We start from the raw sequence: 18,754 nt of genomic DNA, 5'->3' as shown, positions 1-18,754 counted from the left end.
GCAGCCGCTGCCATCTTTCTCCTGTGTGTGTGTGTGTGTGTGTGTGTGTGTGTGTGTGTGTGTGTGTGTGACAGCCGAGGAGACTTGTGCGGGAGCTCGCCTTTGAAAATGGGGCGCTGTTTTAAGGTTGGAGGTCGGAGGTTAGAGGTCAAGGTTGTGCCTTTTTTTTTAGGAGGTTAAAAGATGAATCGAAGTTAATGGAACGTCCCGACTAATGCGGCTCGGTGACGTGAGAGAAGGATGACGGAAAGAGGGAAATAAAATGCTGGAAAGAGTCTTAGTCCCTCATATTTGTAGTTTATGAAACGTGGTACAGGTTACCTAACAGCTGATGAAGAAATAACACAATGCAGAACTTCACTCATGACAAAGTTTCAGTTTTAGTACGACCAGTTTTCTGTTGTTTTTTTTTTGGACTATAAGCTGCTACTTTTTTTCACACGCTTTGTGTCCTGCGTCCTATACAACGGCCAATGGGGCGCTCTCTAGCAGCAAACGTGAGACAGACATGGGGAAAGATTATATGCCATTTTGCGCATCATGCACACTCCCTCATCATGGAAAACACACGAAGAAATGCATATGATGCAGCTTTCATCATGGAAAACACACGAAGAAATGCATATGATGCAGCTTTTAAATCGATCTGGCCATCAAAGAAGGGAAAAAGAGCTCCTGCACGTAATCTTGGCATCCTGTGTTGGTGCCGTACTGCCGATTTTCAGGCGCAGTTTGAAAAAAAGCATGTCTTAAATTAAAACAAAAAAAGAATCTTCCGTCTTTCTGTGTAAATATCTCATGTTACAACATGAAAATGCAGCTTATATTCAAGTGCGGCCTATATATGCACAAAAATTGTTTTCTTTTAAAATTTAGCTGGTGCGGCTTATATTCAGGTGCGCTCAATAGTCCGAAAATTACAGTATATTTAACCTATAAAAATAAAATTGATACTTTTATTTCTTTTTTTAAATGTTTTACTTTTTTAAATCAACAATCTCTATAACAGTACATGTTTTTATTTTCCCTATTTTTAATCATTTAACAGAAAAACACATCAAACAAACAGCATGACGAGGGTTAAATGACAATAAGTGCAACTTTTAAAGAATATTTAAAAGTAAATATATAGTGCTTTGTTCTATCATCTATTATTATAACACCAAAACAATGTCTTGTTGTAGGCGAGCCTCTTTAAATTTGAACAAAAAGCAGCGGTTGAGCAACACAGACAGTGAATGAGAGTGAGCGAGCTCCGGCTGTGATAAAGCCGGTTAATCATCCTATCTGATGGTGAGCTAACCACACAGAAACTCACACCTGACTGTTTATTTATTTATTTTTGCACCTCAAACTAAATCTCCATTCATTTTTCTTTAGATCCCGCCCTGGTGCACGCTGTAAACGATACTATTCGCTGTGGAGTGTAACACTCTCAGCCGTCACACACGTTTTTTTTTTTTTTCCTCCTCGTGGCCTCTGTGAACTCTAAATGATGAAAAACTGTTGTAGCGACGGAGAACTTTAATCCATGAGGTCAAAAGAACGACAGAAAGTTATGAAACGAGTTTAGGAAAGAACGAGGAGAGGGTAAAAGCAGAAAATAAAAATGAGGAAAACAGAGAAAAAATGACCTCTTTCTTTCGCCTCGTCACCCTTTGACCTCTTGAACTCCGTATTTTCCCCTCTTCCTTTCTCTCCCTCCGCTTTGTCAACTTTTATTAGCGAGACATTTGACACTCGGATGACACCTCTCCCTCTCTCTTTCCTCAAGGTTAAGTTCAACACAAGTTCACAGACACAATGCCACTCAGCCTCTCTCTCTCTCTCTCTCTCGCTTTGTCTGTCTGTTGTCTTATTTTCACACAAGCTTCATTTCAGTTCATCCAAAAGGCAAAATGTTAAAGTGGCTGATCTGGAAGCAACACCAGCGACTCATCACGCTCGATTTTTCACCGTTCAGTATCAATACTTCCATGCAGGGAGTCTCGGGTACATGTGTTGAAAACAAACCACAACGTCTGACACATGTTAAATAATAATGACAGGCTGCACAATCTGGGTAATCATCGTGACTGATGGTTTTGTCGTCTGCCGCCGTTTGACGAACATGCAGACGATAAAATGTGGCACCGTCTCAACTAAGAACGAGTTAATTTTGGCAATTTTGGGAAGAAGAAACAAACAAAGAATCAATAAATTTTAAATAAAAGAAAGAAGGAAGAGAAGAAGAAAGGAAATCAATCAACACTTTTGTGTGTTTTTCCTCTTGTAGTCGGCGTTGTTGTGTACTGTTGTGAAAACAAGAACAAGTTTTCATTGCTGTTAAAGGTTCTTTGAGGATCTAAATACAAAAAAAGAATTTCTTTAAGTCGCAACTGCAGCACAAGAAGCTTTTTATGTTTAATAATCGAATCCAAAGGTTCTTTGGATTACTGATTACTAGATCTACTAGATGTGACCTGGTGTTGGTAAAAACCAACACAGGGAAACATACGTTGGGTTCACCATTGCCCAGGAACATGAGTACGTTTGATCACAACAATCCGGTGGACAAGATGCGATGATGGGCAACAAAGTCGATTGATCAAGGATTGATTTGCTTTCTCTTGACAGCAAAGTCGTATCAGCAGATACGCTGATGACTGTCAATTGCAGAAATGATCTACGAGTGTTAAACAAGTGTTATTGCTTGAACAGTGGACTGGAGGAAGACCTGAATCTTCTAGTCAAGTGTGTGGAGCGATGTAACCTTCACTTTGTCCTCATCTTCTTCTGCCATGGTTCAATGCGACCTGACCGACTTCTTCCTCCCTCCACTCAGGGTTGGACCTTCCCTTCATGATGATGCCTCACCCTCTGCTGCCCATGGGGCTCCCACCTGCGTCCGTAGCCATGGCGATGTCGCAGATGAACCACCTCAACACCATCGCCAACATGGCGGCCGCAGCCCAGCAGATACATACCCACGTACACCGCGCGCCCGTCATCAAGGTAAGAAACTGTAGAGGACCCCGGTAGCTGCCTTGGGGTGCCTCAAAACGCAGGTTTTTCCATTTATTTAAGTGGAGGTTGTACGTTTAGAGCAAACCTCGGTGCTTAATGAGCGAAATGAAAAGTTATTTCACAGTGGTTATTCCTCACAGCACCTGATCCTGTCTGAAGAGACGGTTGAATGTTGGGGAAATGTGCCTTGATCACTTATTTAGTCTGAGAAACACAAGACTGATGTTTATCAAAGGAAAAGCAGGATACAGTTACTTACCAATCTGCTCTTTTCTTTCTTTTTGATGCCACATTTCCAACATCATCTTCTTTTTAATCAATGCCAGTCACTGGAAACCAGTCGTAACATATCTGCTGTACTCACTAATTCATTCGTCTGCTTTCTCTCTCTCTCTCTCTTTCTTTCTTTCTCCAGGAGAGAGTGTGTGACAGTCCCTCTCTCTCTCCGTCTGTTGACGAGGCCAACACTCCTCTGCAGTCACAGCCCAGCAGCTCGGCCTCCAGCTCGCCCGAAAGACTCGGTACATGCACACATTCAGCAATATGATGGAGATAGAAAACAAGCTGCAATGATGAGTTGATTAATCAATCAAAAGACAAATATTCATCAACTATTTTGGTCACTGAGAAGCTGAAACCATTGAAATTGGCCTTTTCCTTTCATCAATGTGTCTAATTTTCTATATTTTATTTTTTAGTCGTCTGTAATAGTCAGCTGAATAACTGATCTGTTGGTCAGACAAACATTTGAAGAACTTTTTATACCACCTCAGAAAACATCGATAGGTGATGCAGGAGGCAGGTTTATTCCTGATAAGTAAAGATTAGTTATTGATGACTGTTGAATCCTGAAGAACCAGAGCTCATTTAGTAGAAGCGGTGGTCGGAGCCACGTCTGCAGGGTTTTTGTAACGTTAATTTTTACCTCCACTTAGTATCTCGCGTCACATTTTAGTTCATAACTGTAATCGTGGATGTATGCGCACGTATTGGGCTGATATTGAAACCAAATGTTTCAGGAAATGCAGAACTTTTATACATAAAAGAAGTTCAGTTTCATTTAATTAACTGATTGACTGATGTGTTTTTAAATAATTTAATTGAAAACATAGATACATAGATTTAAGGTACCACTCCAGAGAGGTCCTGTACCACCAGTGTAACTCATACAACAGTTTAAGAACCAGTGGACTAATCGATTAATCAATCGAAAGACACTTATTTTGATAGTTGATGAATGGAAAAGTCCATTTTCAAAAAGAAATTTGTGTATTTTCTGTCATTTTTGGCAAAAATAGTCGACTGAATGGGTAACTTCTCAACAGTCGGTCAGACAAACCTTAGTTTTGACTGATTAAGACAAAAAATCACCTTATTAATAAAAAATTCAAATAATAATATCTATTTTATATATATATATAGATAGTAAATATATATATAGATATATATTTATATATATAGTATAATCTTTGTTGGATGTACACGCACATAAACTCAGTCTGCTTTTCTTTTCGACAGGATTGGTGTCAGCTGATGCAGATGTCGCACTGCCCAATCCCGCTGTACCCATCAAGAAAATAACAAAGGACAAAGGTTGGACCACACACACACCTTCAAAACACACACACACACACACACACACACACACACACACACAGAGAAAGGTATTCTCATAAATGCACACGAACACTTCTGCCTGTTTACCGGTCGACAACAGAAGAGACGCTCTCTCTCTCTCTCACGTTTATATAAGTGGGGATATTCCATTACCCGCCTTAATCTAAACCCTCGCCCATTTCGTTTTGACAACTGACAAATTGTTCCTCACTTCAGAGGGCTTTCTTCATCTACTGTACACACACACACAAAGGCACAATTAGCTGAAAACACACACTCGGAGACGAATCCGTGGACACACAAACAGAGAAACAGAAGCGTCAGGATGTTCTGCTAACCCCCTCCCCTCCCTATTGATCACCTGTCTCCGAGCCATCAATCAGAGGAACGAGGGAGGGTGATATAGATAGATAGATGGAGGGTGGGAGTGTGAGAGGGGAGGCTAAGTGAAGGAGGCATGGCTAAAAGGGGTTAAGAGGTCACGCACTAAAAGCATGTGGGGCCTCTTGTCCCTCCATCATCACACTCTCTTTTCGCCCTCCCGTGTTTTCCGTTCTTGTAACACCGTCCGTCTTTTCATCTCCGTACTTTTTCTCTTCACCTCCTTCCCTTTCGTTTCGTTTCCCCCCGCTCCATTCATGCTCCTGAAGCTCCGCTGCAGACATCAGCAGGAGCGTCAGAGGGGAAACTTCCTTTAAAATCAATAATAATAATAATAAAAATCTGTTGCCGCCTCTATGAAGAACACTGATCTTAAAGAATAATGTTGAAGTATGTGTAACTTACACTAGTTAAAGGTCCAGTGTGCAAGATTTAGGATACAAGATTTCTTAGTATGTTTTCATCAGTGTATAAACACCTGAACATAAGAAGTGTTGTCTTAAAATGAGCAGTTTATAGTGGGTCAAACCAAACTCTGATCTCAATGTGGACTTTTGCTTTTTATGTGAATTTTCTTACATGTTGGGAAAGGGGAAAAAAAAAGTTTTAGCCAAAATGCATGACATAGTTTTAATATAAATGAACTGATAAACTTGTGATTTATGTATTTTATTTATGTAATAAACTCATTGTGCTTCCACTACATAGTAGTGTAGCAGTAGCCAGGTTTGTACGTTCAATATTGATAAAGGCAGTTTGTTAATTTATATTAAAACATTGTAACTGAAATGGATGGAAATTTTAAAAGTGAGTTTGGGGGAGTATTCATTCGGTTGCAATCTGCAAGGTCGCCACTAGGTGGCACTAAATCCTACACACACACTGGACCTTTAAATAAGTTAAATAAGTCTTACGATTACGACTGTAACAAAAACGTCAGTTTGAACACCTTTTCCATGTTTGCCTTTAACTAACCGCTGCTATATAATATATAACATATTGACGAACTCGTAATTGTGAGGTAATATTCTTCGTCAACGTCGACTTTTAAAATGAAATATTTGCTTTTGTGGTTTTATTCTATGATGTTGCTCTCGAGTCTAAAAACTTTAAGGAACCTAAAACTCAAATTATTTCAGCTGAGAAATGAATCGATTGTGGATTTCTTGTTATAAACGTGCAGGTATTTAAGTAGAAATCCTTCACTGCACATGTCGGGAGTGGAAATCACAGACAGACAACATCTGGAAGGTATAATTGGAGAAATTTAATAAACTAAAACTTGTGTTTGGATAGGAAATTAGCTTCCTGTGTGTCACATCCTGGGTCGTTTCTTTGTTTCATGTTTTTGTTAATCGCACTTTTGATTCATTAAAAAGAAGAATCGAGAGTTGGTAAATGTTTGTAACATTCACAGATGTAAACATTTTCATAATGAGAGCAGTGACTGAGATAAGTTCCTCTAAATGTTTCAAAATAAAAGCCTTGTTAGTTAATTAAAGATTTCAGTTGAGGTGTTTTAATTTGAAGGAGCCGCTGATCTTCCTGAGCCACAGCTCTTGATTTAGATGTTTGACATGAATTTGTGTGTTTTCCTAGAAGAGATCTATAAAATTTGATTCATGATCCTAAAGTGTCGAGTCACAAACAAGAACAAACTTCCTTCTTAAATAAGACGCAGGTGCTTTCCCCCCTTCTGCTCTTGTTTCAAAGTAAAAGCACGTGAAACATTACTCTTTTATTTAATCCCTTTAAACATCCCGTCTTTCCTCCTCTCCGCCTTTTCTTTCAGTTTTTTTTCCCCCTCAAATTCTCTCCGTCATCTTCGACCATTTGTCCTTTACCGCGCTCGCCTTTCATCCCACTTATCCTCGGCTTTCATTCCCTTTTTTAGTCAGTTGCCAAAAAAGTGACATTTCATCGGCGCGATGAGATGAAATGTCGGAAAAGCTTTGTCAACACGTACGGGGGGGGAAAGAGAAAGAGAGAGGGTTGGCGAGAGGATGAAGGAAAGGAAATCAGGAAAGAAGTGAGAGCTTTAAAAAATAAATAACAAAAATTTGCGATTTTAGGGATTTATGTGATGGGAAAAATAAAAGACGAAGGTTGGGGGAGATGAAGACGAGGTGAACGGGATGTATGGATGAAGTGGCAGATAGAGGATAGAGATGGTGTGTGTGTGTGTGAGAGTGAGTTAGAGTGCATCTTAATCAGCGTTAATTTCACAGCAGAGTTAACCCAGTTGTCAGTGTGTTAGGCATTAAGGGCTGATCAGACACTGTGACGCACTCGCAATGAACGCACACACACAAATCAAGGATGTCTTTAATCCTTGCCAATTAGTACCCCACATGATTGTCTGAATACTAACGACCCCTGTGTGTGTGTGTGCGGTGTAATTGATTTCTCTGATGCCGCTTCGTTGCCTTTTATACCTTAGTAAACATCAACATTTCATAAACTTCACTCCCGAGCTCGTGACGACACATCGCTGATGGAGAACAAGTTGACGGTTAAAGGGAGAGTTCACGAACGTCTCACTGGTCCTTGTTTGTTTTGAAATATCTTTTTAATAAGCCGTAACTTTAAACTAAACCCACACATATACGAGTAAATATAATATAAGCGTATCACTGCTGACGCCACAAATAAATATTCTCAGCTCCTCGTTGACCAACGTTCTTGTTTTAGCATCACAAGTTGGTGAACGAAGACTTGTCTTTACTTTGTTTGACTTGTACTCTTCAAACGTGTCAGCTGTACGTGATGATCAGATCGTATGTGATTATTTTATTAAAAAATATGTAGCCGGGAAAATTTGGGATATAAAAAAACGATGAAGAAAAGTTTCTTGTTAAAGATTTAGATTTTATTCATGTGAATTTGGCAGCCAGAGTTTTTGTTACAGGGTGAGGCGTGGGAGAGAGAGTATTCATTTGGTTGCAATCTGCAAGTTCACCACTAGGTGGCACTAAATCCCTACACACCTGAACCTTTAAAAAAATGGATAAAAAACCCTCAATTTATCTGAAAAATAATATAAAATCGACCACTCAAAAATATATAAATAAAATCAGATTATGAGGATTTAATTTCATGTTTTTCATTAATCGTTCCTTCACAGAAGAGTCTTCGCTAGGTCAAGCCCTGCCTCCCGGCTTCCCGGCTCCGTTCCTATTCGCTGACGGCCTGTCGTCAGTGGAGACTCTGCTCACCAACATACAGGTACGATCCCGATTTTTACAAGTGTCAGTGTCTCATCAGAATATTAAGATTACTGAAGAGGACGACACAGAAATATATCATGACTTTATTTATTGTGATGATTCCTGTCAGTCCACGTTAAGTCCAACTGTTTGTTTCCAACATCAAACTTCAGAAAACACATTTTACTCAACGTGTGCTTTTTAGGTTATTTATTTATGTATAATTACTTATTTATTTTAGCTATGACACAGCAACTACAATCAATTTATTCTGTACGCTGCTGACCCTTCATATTTTTATCATGTTTAAATGACACACTTAAACTGAACTGAAGAAATATCTCCTTATCAAGCTGACTGTTACTCAAGTTACTAAAAAAATCCTGTAAAAATAATAAATGTACACCCTCTTTGTTTGCACTAGTGCTACATCTAGTGGATCTGACTGTTAAGGATGTGCAAAAAAAGAACATAAAAACTGATAAATATAGAGAATATTGGCTTTATTTCAAACAACTGATTGTCTTTTATAGTATTTATATTCATATTAAATGACTATTTAATATCACTAAGTGTACAACCCAAAGTCAGTGATTGGACACCAACTGTGCAGCCAATTCCAGTAATTAATTAATCACCTTTAATTAGTTTATTTGTCATCATTGACTCTTATCATTGGACTACATCTCTAAACATGAAGAGAAGATGCTGATGAGGCTCATCTTGTTACGTTATTTTTTCGATAACCAAACATCTTCCTCTTCTTGGTCTCAGGGCCTGTTGAAGGTGGCGGTGGAGAACGCCCGGGTTCAGGACAAACAGATCCAGGCGGAGAAAAGAGAGCTGAAGATGGAGCTCTATCGAGAACGAGAGATGAGGGAGAGCCTGGAACGACAGCTCACCTCCGAACTACAGAGCAGAGGTCTGTACGATGCTTTTTAAAATGATACGAGATGTTTCAAAGGTTCAAACTCAAGAAAGATCATCAACTTTTCGATCTCTACCCACATGTGGCGCTTTTACGTACTAAAAAGCGAATCTTCCTCCTCTTCTTTCTCCGTCAGCCTCCATCCAGAAGCGTCTGAAGAAGGAGAAGAAGGCCAAGAGGAAGCTGCAGGAGGCGCTGGAGTTCGAGTCGAAGAGGAGGGAGCGGGTGGAGGACGCTCTCAAACATTCGTCCTCGTCCTCCCCTTCTCCCGAGCCGCTGCACGCCGCCAACAACAACACCAAGAACGGTACGACGGGATGTTTGCTGGTTTGTTTTCAGTCCGTCTTTCAGCCCTGCGTGTTTTCTTCTAATCTTTCTTTTATTGCTTGTTTGGTTTCGCTGAATGTTTCCTGTCTTTCTGATGCCGTTACTTATTTTTACTCGTCCTTGTTTATATTGTTTCAGCCTGTTTCATTTCGGGTTTTTTTCTTGATCTCGTTCTCGCTTCCTGTCTTTGAATTTGTTTTTCTTGCCGTCTCGACAGCTTTTCTGCCTCCGTCCTCCTCCCGCCACGATTCTGTTTTTACCTTCACTGACGCATGTTGTATGTGAGCCGGAGCTCTTAAAAACACGCCGCTGCTGTTCTTGTCGTCCTTCCATAAAACTCAGTTTAATCACCAACAAGTTTACCGTTAATCTTCAATACGAACCAAAATAACCAGCAGAGGTGGAAAGTACATTAATTTTAGGTAGTTGCACTTTGAGTATTTCCATTTCTCGACACTTTAAACTTCTTCTACGCTACAATTCAGGCAGATTTAGATTATTAATACTGATGAATTATTATAGATTTAAGATTAAAGTCATGTACACATGAATCCATCACTAACTAAATGACATTTTCATGTTAATACTCTATTAAGGATTTGAAATCACAGGGGGCTTCAACGAGGTGCTGGTCCTAATATAGGTAATAGTATAAAACCACAATATAAATACAAATAAAATATAGATGCTACACAAAGAAAACAGGGTGAATTCATAAAAATTCTTGCTCGTATTTGCATAGCAAATGGAAACCATCAGTAAATGAACTGTCCGACGTCTCGTTGACAAATTCTCAGCAGACTAAGCGATGACCACGAAAACATAAATCGGCGTTCAAACCCGCGGCGATGAGTGTTGTCGCTTTAAGAAATCTTTATTGTTAAGTAATAAACGTTGAGCAGAACAACTCTCTGGCACGGTGATGGATGTGTCGTGAGGAAGCCAAACTCTACAGAGCATTCTGTGCTTTGACGATCAACACGGACAGAAAACAGAAAATCAAAGAAGCGTCCAGAGAATTTTGGTTTTATGTCTCTTTCTTTCTTTCTTTCTTTCTTTCTTTCTTTCTTTCTTTCTTTCTTTCTTTCTTTCTTTCTTTCTTTCTTTGTGTTTGTTTTCGACCCGCGCACAGTTCCAGCGTGCTGTTTGTGTTTTATTGGCCGACCCACTGAGACTCTGTCTTGTCTTTGTGTTTCAAACCAGACGCTGCTGTAGCCGAGGATAAACCTGAGCTTAATGGAAACCAGCAAGACAACGGCGCTGTACAAGGTGCCTGAACACGAACACACACACACACACACACACACACACACACACACACACACACACACCAAACAATAAAAAAATATATAAAAACACACACACACAGTCAGACACACACTCGTGCATGCAGAGTCATGCTGATACACACCACACATGTCACATATTAACAGGTATGACACTGTACACAAGCGTGTTCAAAGGCAGACACACACACACACACACACACACACACACACACACACACACACACACACACACACACACACACACACACACACACACACACACACACACGTGGTAGGCACATGTGTGTATTGGGGCCCAGGCTAGATTAGTGGAGACATTAAGCAGACACAGAGACACTGTGGCCTCCCTTTGATGTGCACCTTATCAGACACACATGTGAGTGTGTGTTTGGAAATATTTCATTGAGCTCATGTCGGTGTGTGTGTGTGTGTGTGTGTGTGTGTGTGTGTGTGTGTGTGTGTGTGTGAGACATGGTTGTGTTTTATTTTAAAGACATCAGGGGTGAGGACATTTGTTAGTTGTCAAACATGAGGACATTTCTTTAAAAAAAAAGATTTATTTTGGACAGTGCAGAAAATTCGGGAAAAAAAGTGGCGCCATTTTAACGTCGCGGGTTCTTCTTCTTCCCGCTTTCGGGAAAAATCGGAACCGTGTTACAAAGCGAGGACATTTTGTAGAAATAGGACATTTTGAATAATGATGACATTTTTAGAAAGTGAAGACATTTTTGAAGAATGAGTGCCTTTTTTTAAAAGCAAGGACATTTTTGCAAAGCGAGGACATTTTGATAAAACTAACATTATTTTAGGAGCGTGAGGATGTTTTGGAGGGAGGGGAGGACAACTTTTGGAAAATGATGAGTTGTTTTTAAAAGCAAACAAGGACATATTTTGGACATGGTAGAAATTCTGGTGTAGTTTTGGAAAGTCACCGCATTGTAAAGGAAACTGAGAATCTTTCTCAAGTGGGGACAGTTTTGAAATAAATGAAGACGTTTGCAAAGTGAGGACAGAAAACAAGGACTTTTTTTGGAAAGTGACATTTTAAAAAATTAGGACGTGCAGTGCAGAAAGGAAGAATCTTTTTGGAAAACACGTGTGAACATTTGAGACATTTTTGGTGACCAGGAACTTTTTTTTAAAGAGGAAATGTCACTTTAAGGAAATAAGGACATTTTAGAAAGTTAGATCATATTTTGGACAGTGTAGGACATTTAGGGAAATTGTTACATTTCAAGAAAGTAAGGACAATTTGTGAAATGGGAACAAAGTTCTGAAGTGGGGACATTTTTGGAGACAGGACTTTTTGGAAAATGTGAGAGGAATCAGAAAATCTTGAGAAATTAAAACATTTTTGGAGACAATTTTGAAATAAATTAAGACGTTTGCAAAGTGAGGACAGTTTGAAAATGTATATATTTTTTGCAAAAGTGACATTCTAAACGTGCACTGCAGAAATTCTGAAAAAGAAGAAAGTCCTTTTGGAAAGTAAAGACTTGGACGGTGCAGAGTTTAGAAAGTGAGGACAGTGGTTTGAAAACATTTTGGACGGTGCAAAAAATTTGGAAAAAAAAGTGGCGCCATTTTAACGTCGCGGGGACTTCTTCTTCTTCCCGCTTTCGGGAAAAATCGGAACCGTGTTACAAAGCGAGGACATTTTGTAGAAATAGGACATTTTGAATAATGATGACATTTTTAGAAAGTGAAGACATTTTTGAAGAATGAGTGCCTTTTTTTAAAAGCAAGGACATTTTTGCAAAGCGAGGACGTTTTGATAAAACTAACATTATTTTAGGAGCGTGAGGATGTTTTGGAGGGAGGGGAGGACAACTTTTGGAAAATGATGAGTTGTTTTTAAAAACAAACAAGGACATATTTTGGACATGGTAGAAATTCTGGTGTAGTTTTGGAAAGTCACCGCATTGTAAAGGAAAATGAGAATCTTCCTCAAGTGGGGACAGTTTTGAAATAAATGAAGACGTTTGCAAAGTGAGGACAGTTTTTTAGAAAAGTGAGAATGTTTTGGAAAGTGACATTTTAGAAAATTAGGACGTGCAGAAACTCTGGAAAACAAGAATCTTTTTGTAAAACACGTGTGAACATTTGTGACATTTTTGGTGACCACGATATTTTTTTTTTTTAGATCATATTTTGGACAGTGTAGGACATTTAGGGAAATTGTTACATTTCAAAAAACTAAGGACAATTTGTGAAATGGGAACAAAGTTCTAAAGTGGGGACATTTTTGGAGACAGGACTTTTTGGAAAATGTGCAGAATTAAGAAAATCTTGAGAAATTAAGACATTTTTGGAGACAATTTTGAAATAAATGAAGACATTTGCAAAGTGAGGACAGTTTGAAAATTAATATTATTTTAGGAAAGTGAGGATGTTTTGAGAAACAAGTGACATTTTAGACGTGCACTGCAGGAATTCTGGAAAAGAAGAAAGTCCTTTTGGAAAGTAAAGACTTGGACGATGCAGAGTTTAGAAAGTGAGGACAGTGGTTTGAAAACATTTTGCAAAAATTCTTTTTGGAAAACAGGTTTTGAACATTTGTGACATTTTTGGTGAGAACTTTTTTTTTTTCTGTCACTTTAAGGAAAAGTAATGACGTTTTTTGGAAAGTGGCATTTTAGAAAATTAGATCATATTTTGGAAGCGTGAACATTTAGGGAAATCGTGACATTTCAAGAAAGTGAGGACAATCTGTGAAATGAGAACAACGTTCTGAAGTGGGGACATTTTTGGAGACAGGACAAAATTAGAACATTTTGAAAACTACCATTTTAAGAAAGTCAAGGACATTTTTGGAAAATTCTAAATTCTTTTGAAAAACAAGGATGTCTTTAGAAAGTAAGGACGTCATTTTGAAAGTTTTTGGTGACTTTATGGAAAGTAAGGACATTTTGTGAAATGAGAACAAAGTTCTAAAGTGGGGACATTTTTGGAAACAGGACTTTTTTGGAAAATGTGTGAGGAATTAAGAAAATCTTGAGAAATTAAAACATTTTTGGGCAAAATTCGGTCATTTTGAAAACTACCATTTTAGGAAAGTGAGGATATTTTGGAGACTTTGAAAATGCTGACATTCTTTGGACTCACATTTTAGAAAATCAGGACATTTCTGGTGACCAAGAACTTTTTTTGGGTGGGTGGGGGTTTGGTCACTGTATGGAAAGTAAAGGACATTTTTTGAAAATTAGGAGATTTTGAATGGAAAGTGAGGATTCTTTGGTGACTGAGAGACATTGAAAGTTTTGACATTTTGAAATGTTTTGACATTTTCAGTAACAGAACTTTTTTTCGGGGGTAAATTTGGTCACTTTGTGGAAAGTCAAGGACATTTTTGGAAAATTCTAAATTCTTTTGAAAAACAAGGACGTCTCTAGAAAGTAAGGACGTCATTTTGGAAGTTTTTGAACTTATTTTTGGAAAACGTGGTGACTTTATGCAAAGTGAGGACATTTTGGAAAGAGTTCTGAATAAATAAAAAAAAAAGACGAGGACAATCTGAGCATTTTTTAGAAAAGCGACGATACTTTCAAGAACGAGGACATCTTTAGGAAAGAGAAGACTCGGCTGGTCCTCCCTCTTTTTTTCTTCTTCTTCTTCTGTTTGAGGGTTGCAGTCTCAGAATTAGGTGTAGGTTACCGTTATGGACCTGGGAATGCATTATGCCAATGAGAGTCCTCACAAGTACAGTACAGAGGCGCGTGTGTGTTAGTATGCATGTGTCGTCCTCTTTCCACCAGCTGTGCTCAGTCCTCCCTGACATTGAAAACCTTCACTTGAAACTCTGTGTGTGTATAAATGAATATCTACAAGCACACACACACACACACACTCCCTGTGAGTGAGTGTGTGTGTGTGCACAGAGTACCTGTAGTTGTGTATTTTTGGTGTGTGTGTGTGTTTGATCCACACTCTGGTGAGACAGGGAACTCTAATTAGCTCTCTCTCCTCTTTAGACCTCTTTTAGATCCCCTCTCTTCTGCAAGCCAAGCACTCCAACAAACACACACCTACACACACACACACACACACACACACGCACAGACCCACCTGATTTCATTAATGTTGATTGGCCCAGTAGGACCCCTTTGCTGCCGCGCTCACAAACACACACTGACAAACACACACTCATCCCTGCTGCCATAAAAGCATTTTGCACCTACGGTGGTTTACTTACACACACACACACACACACACACACACCTCTCCCCTGCCTCTCTCACCTTCCACACTCTTAATTAACGAGTGAGGAGAAAACTGCTGAATACAAAGAAAGACATCGCATTACAATCAGAGAGAGAGAGAGAGAGAGAGAGAAAGAGAGACCCGACTAATTGGCCGTACAAAATATGGAAGAAGAGGAGAGGGCAGAGGAAAGACGGGGAGCAGAGGAAGTGTAGGATGGATTAAAGGAAGCGGAGGAGGAGGAGAAAGAACGAGGGGAAAGGATGGAGGGTGATAGAAATGATTCAAAATTAGAGGAGGAGGAGCTGAGGAAGTGGGACAGAAGGAGGAGAAAAAGAGGAGGAATGTGGAGAAGAAGTGAAAAATAAAGTGAGGAGACAAGGAAGGACAAAAAGGATGAATAAGTAGAAAAGAAGGAGGAGAAAGGCGAGGAAGAGAGTGGGAGGAAAGGATGAAAGTAGGGGGAGGACAAACAGGTGAAGGAGAGGAACGAAAACGTCAGGGTGGAGGAGAAAGTTAGAAGGAAGGAAGGAGGAAGAGAAGATCGTTGGTGAGGAAAGGTGGAAAAGAAGAAAATGTAAGAAGTTAGATGTATGTTGGACGGATGGGTGGAGGAGAAGGAGAAAATGGGAGAGAAAGAGGGTGATGAGAAGACAAATGGAGGAGAAAGGAGGGAAAACCGGAGGAAGTGAGAAGATAAGAAAAGAATAGAAAAAGAAATGAAGGAAGGGAGGAAGGAAGAACGGGAGGACAAGAAAAGGTAGAAGAAGGAAATGTGAGAAGGAAAGTTGGATGGAAGTTGGGGAAGAATAGGTGGAGGAGAGGAACGAAAAGATCAGGGAGGAGAAGAAAGAAAAGAGGAAAGGAGGATGAGGGAACAACAAAAAAAGGTCAAGAAGTAAGAGAGAAAGAGAGAAAGGGGGAAGACCAGCGTATGAGAGGAAACGGGGGATGTATGGAGAAGAGGAGGAAAAAGGAGGTTAGGAGAAAGAAAAAAAAAGGAGGGAGGAGGTGGAGGAGTGCAGATCCTCGAGAGGAAGTTGAAAAATGTGACCTTGTTCCGAGACCTGGTGACATTTTCTCCACCCAGCTGATCGACTGTTAACAAGCCAGGTCAGTGTCATTTTTAACCAGGACAGGAACACACACACACACACACACACACACACACACACACGCACGCACACACACAGGGTGGAGGTGTGTTTTATGGTGACAGATAGAGGTGAGGGGGGTAGGAAACAGGGTTGCCAGGTCAAAATAATGACACAAAAAAGGTAAAAGAGGAAAAGGAAACACGAGGAAGACGAGCAGAACAGATGAAACCCTGAAAGAAATCTAATAAATCCAGATTTCTCTCCGCTGACTTGTTTTTTGTAATTAATCTACGGCTTCGAGCTTCTTGGGTGTGAATATTTGCAGTTTTATATAGTTAAAGAAATACGGACAGGATGTTTAAACCACTGAACTGTGAACAGCTGTAACACCAGCTCCGAACTGAAACCCTGGAAATCAGAAAATGGGTTTCCAGTGGAGCTGAAATTATTAATCAACATCAAGACAAATTTTATCTGCAAACGCAAAATTTTTGACATTCTTTATGCAGAAATTCCAAATTTTTGAAATGTGAATATTCGCCTGTTTACTTCGACTTCTGTTTGGAAAATCATTTAAACATTAAACTTTTAGAGTTTTTACAGATCAAATGATTCATCGGATACAAGAAAATATTTAGATTATTGGAAAAAGAATATTTGTTAGTTACAGTCATTTAAAGAAGATGTCCATTTTTGCTTTGCTTTGTTTATTTCCTCATTCTTTTCATAAACATTTAAAAACTTAAATTTTTTTTAAAGCAACTTTACAGGAACTGAAGTGATTAGTTAAACAACAGAAATTTTATCTGCAACACTCGATGAATTGAAATCGCAGAAATGCTCCCAAAAAATTCACATGGTCCAAAAAATTTTTTTTTATAAAATTTGACCTAAACTTTTAAAAAGAGTTATCAAATGTTTAATTCCACCTATCGATCATAAAATTAATCGTTTTTTTAATTTGTGGGCGTTTAGTTTCACAAAGATCGGAAACATGTCAGGATATTCTTTCAGTTTTAATCCAGAACGCAGACAGAGTTGTTTTACGTATCACGTGACTGACACGAGCCTGAGCGACGTCACCTGAAATGTTTCTGAAAATATGCCACCACGTCCTGGTTAACCTAAATGTGGCTGAATGACGCCTCGGTGCTGAAACAAGCCACCTGTAACCACACCCACCTGTCAATCAAAGCGTCCACGCTCTTAATCCTGCATAACTTTAAGCCTTAATATAATGTGAACAGGTGAGTTGTATATAAATTCACCCTCAGTACAGTTGTCATGAACGGGGAAATTAGCTACAGAGACCAAAACTGTTTTTTGTACCAGGCTGTAAACATGTTTATTTCTGCTGTGAAGTTGGACATTTGGACATGGGGACTTATGGAGACTGACTCACTTCTGGAGCCAGCCTCAAGTGGACGATTGAGGAACTGCAGCTTTTTTGGCGCTTCATCTTATATATAGATATATATCCAATCCTAAAAATCAATCTTTAGGACTCTGATAATCAGCTAAATTAAACATTTGAATCATTCTTGGATCAGTGCTGGTACCGTTCCTCACACTGAAACACTAAATCCAGCCTCTTAACTACGAGTCTTCACCTTCAGCAGCTCCTGCTGCTCCCAGCGTAACGTGCTAGAAACAAATCCGCTCCAACAACCTCTGACACCAAACTGCGAAGTTACAGATTTAAGTTTTTAAGGACGGCACCGGGGCGATCAAAGCTGCGTTTTTTTTTTTTTTTTTTTTAAGTTGCAGGACAGTTTTTTAAGCACCGGGGCCAAACCTGCTGCCTAAAGGATAAAAAAGAAAAAGGACAGGAGAGGACAGAGAGAAGAATGGGTCGGGATAAAAATAATATGAGAGTAACAGATAGAGGACAGGAGGGAGCAGAGGGGAGGTGAGGAGGAGGAGGAGGAGGAGGAGGGGATGCATGTAGAATAGAGGGATGAAAGAGGAGGAGAGGAGGGGGTTTGAGTGGATCGTGAAGTGATAAAAATAGGGAAGGGCAGGAGATGAGAGGGGATGAAAAGGAGGGAAGGCAGCAAGTATGGAGGAGGAAACGAGGGGCGAGCGCGAGATGAAAGAGAAAATTTAAGAAAGTTTTTTTTATTTTATATAAATATATATATATTCCAACACCTCGGACCGGTTTGAAAACAAAGAATGATGAGTAGAGGACAAAACGAGAGGGTAAGATGATGACAAAGAGCAGGGGAAAAAAAGTAGTGGAGGGCAAGAGAAGAAGAAGAAGAAGTGCAGGGTGGAAAGAGGGAGGGCAGGGAAGAAGAAGAAGAAGTGCAGGGTGGAAAGAGGGAGGGCAGGTTTATGGTTGCTGTTATGCAGAAATGTAAACACTTTGCAACGTTCGCAGAAAACAATGACACCGCAGGGAGAGGAAGGTGTGCACACACACGAGTGTGTGTTTCTGTTATATGCATGTGTGTGTGTGTGTGTGTGCACGGTGTGTGTGCACGTGCTCCTGTGTGGGTGGGTGCAGCAACAGCACTACGGGGAGCAGGAAGGAGAACGACGGAGGTGAAATGAGAGAGAGAGAGAGAGAGAGAGAGAGAGAGAGAGAGAGAGAGAGCCGACCCCGGCAAAATTGGAGATATGAGATTTCTATCATAAACGGATGCTGCTGCGTAAAGGGAGAACGAGACGCAAACAAAAAAACACCTCACGTGTCCGGCC

At 39.7% G+C, this 18,754-nt stretch overlaps 1 protein-coding gene across 1 annotated transcript in view; it reads left to right on the top strand.

Annotated features, from left to right (window-relative positions):
• The window catches only part of dachb (dachshund b), a 94,130-nt gene that overhangs the window by 73,205 nt on the left and 2,171 nt on the right, over positions 1-18,754 (top strand). Inside the window, exons 5-11 of the mRNA XM_027287737.1 lie at positions 2,825-2,994; positions 3,422-3,527; positions 4,525-4,599; positions 8,129-8,229; positions 8,985-9,132; positions 9,275-9,445; positions 10,669-10,734. Coding sequence (XP_027143538.1) covers positions 2,825-2,994; positions 3,422-3,527; positions 4,525-4,599; positions 8,129-8,229; positions 8,985-9,132; positions 9,275-9,445; positions 10,669-10,734 — 837 coding nt within the window. The remainder of the gene's footprint in view (positions 1-2,824; positions 2,995-3,421; positions 3,528-4,524; positions 4,600-8,128; positions 8,230-8,984; positions 9,133-9,274; positions 9,446-10,668; positions 10,735-18,754) is intronic.

This window comes from Larimichthys crocea, chromosome XIV (genome assembly GCF_000972845.2).
Source record: "Larimichthys crocea isolate SSNF chromosome XIV, L_crocea_2.0, whole genome shotgun sequence".
Lineage (NCBI taxonomy): Eukaryota > Metazoa > Chordata > Actinopteri > Sciaenidae > Larimichthys > Larimichthys crocea.
This window is presented reverse-complemented; position numbering and strand designations above follow the sequence as displayed.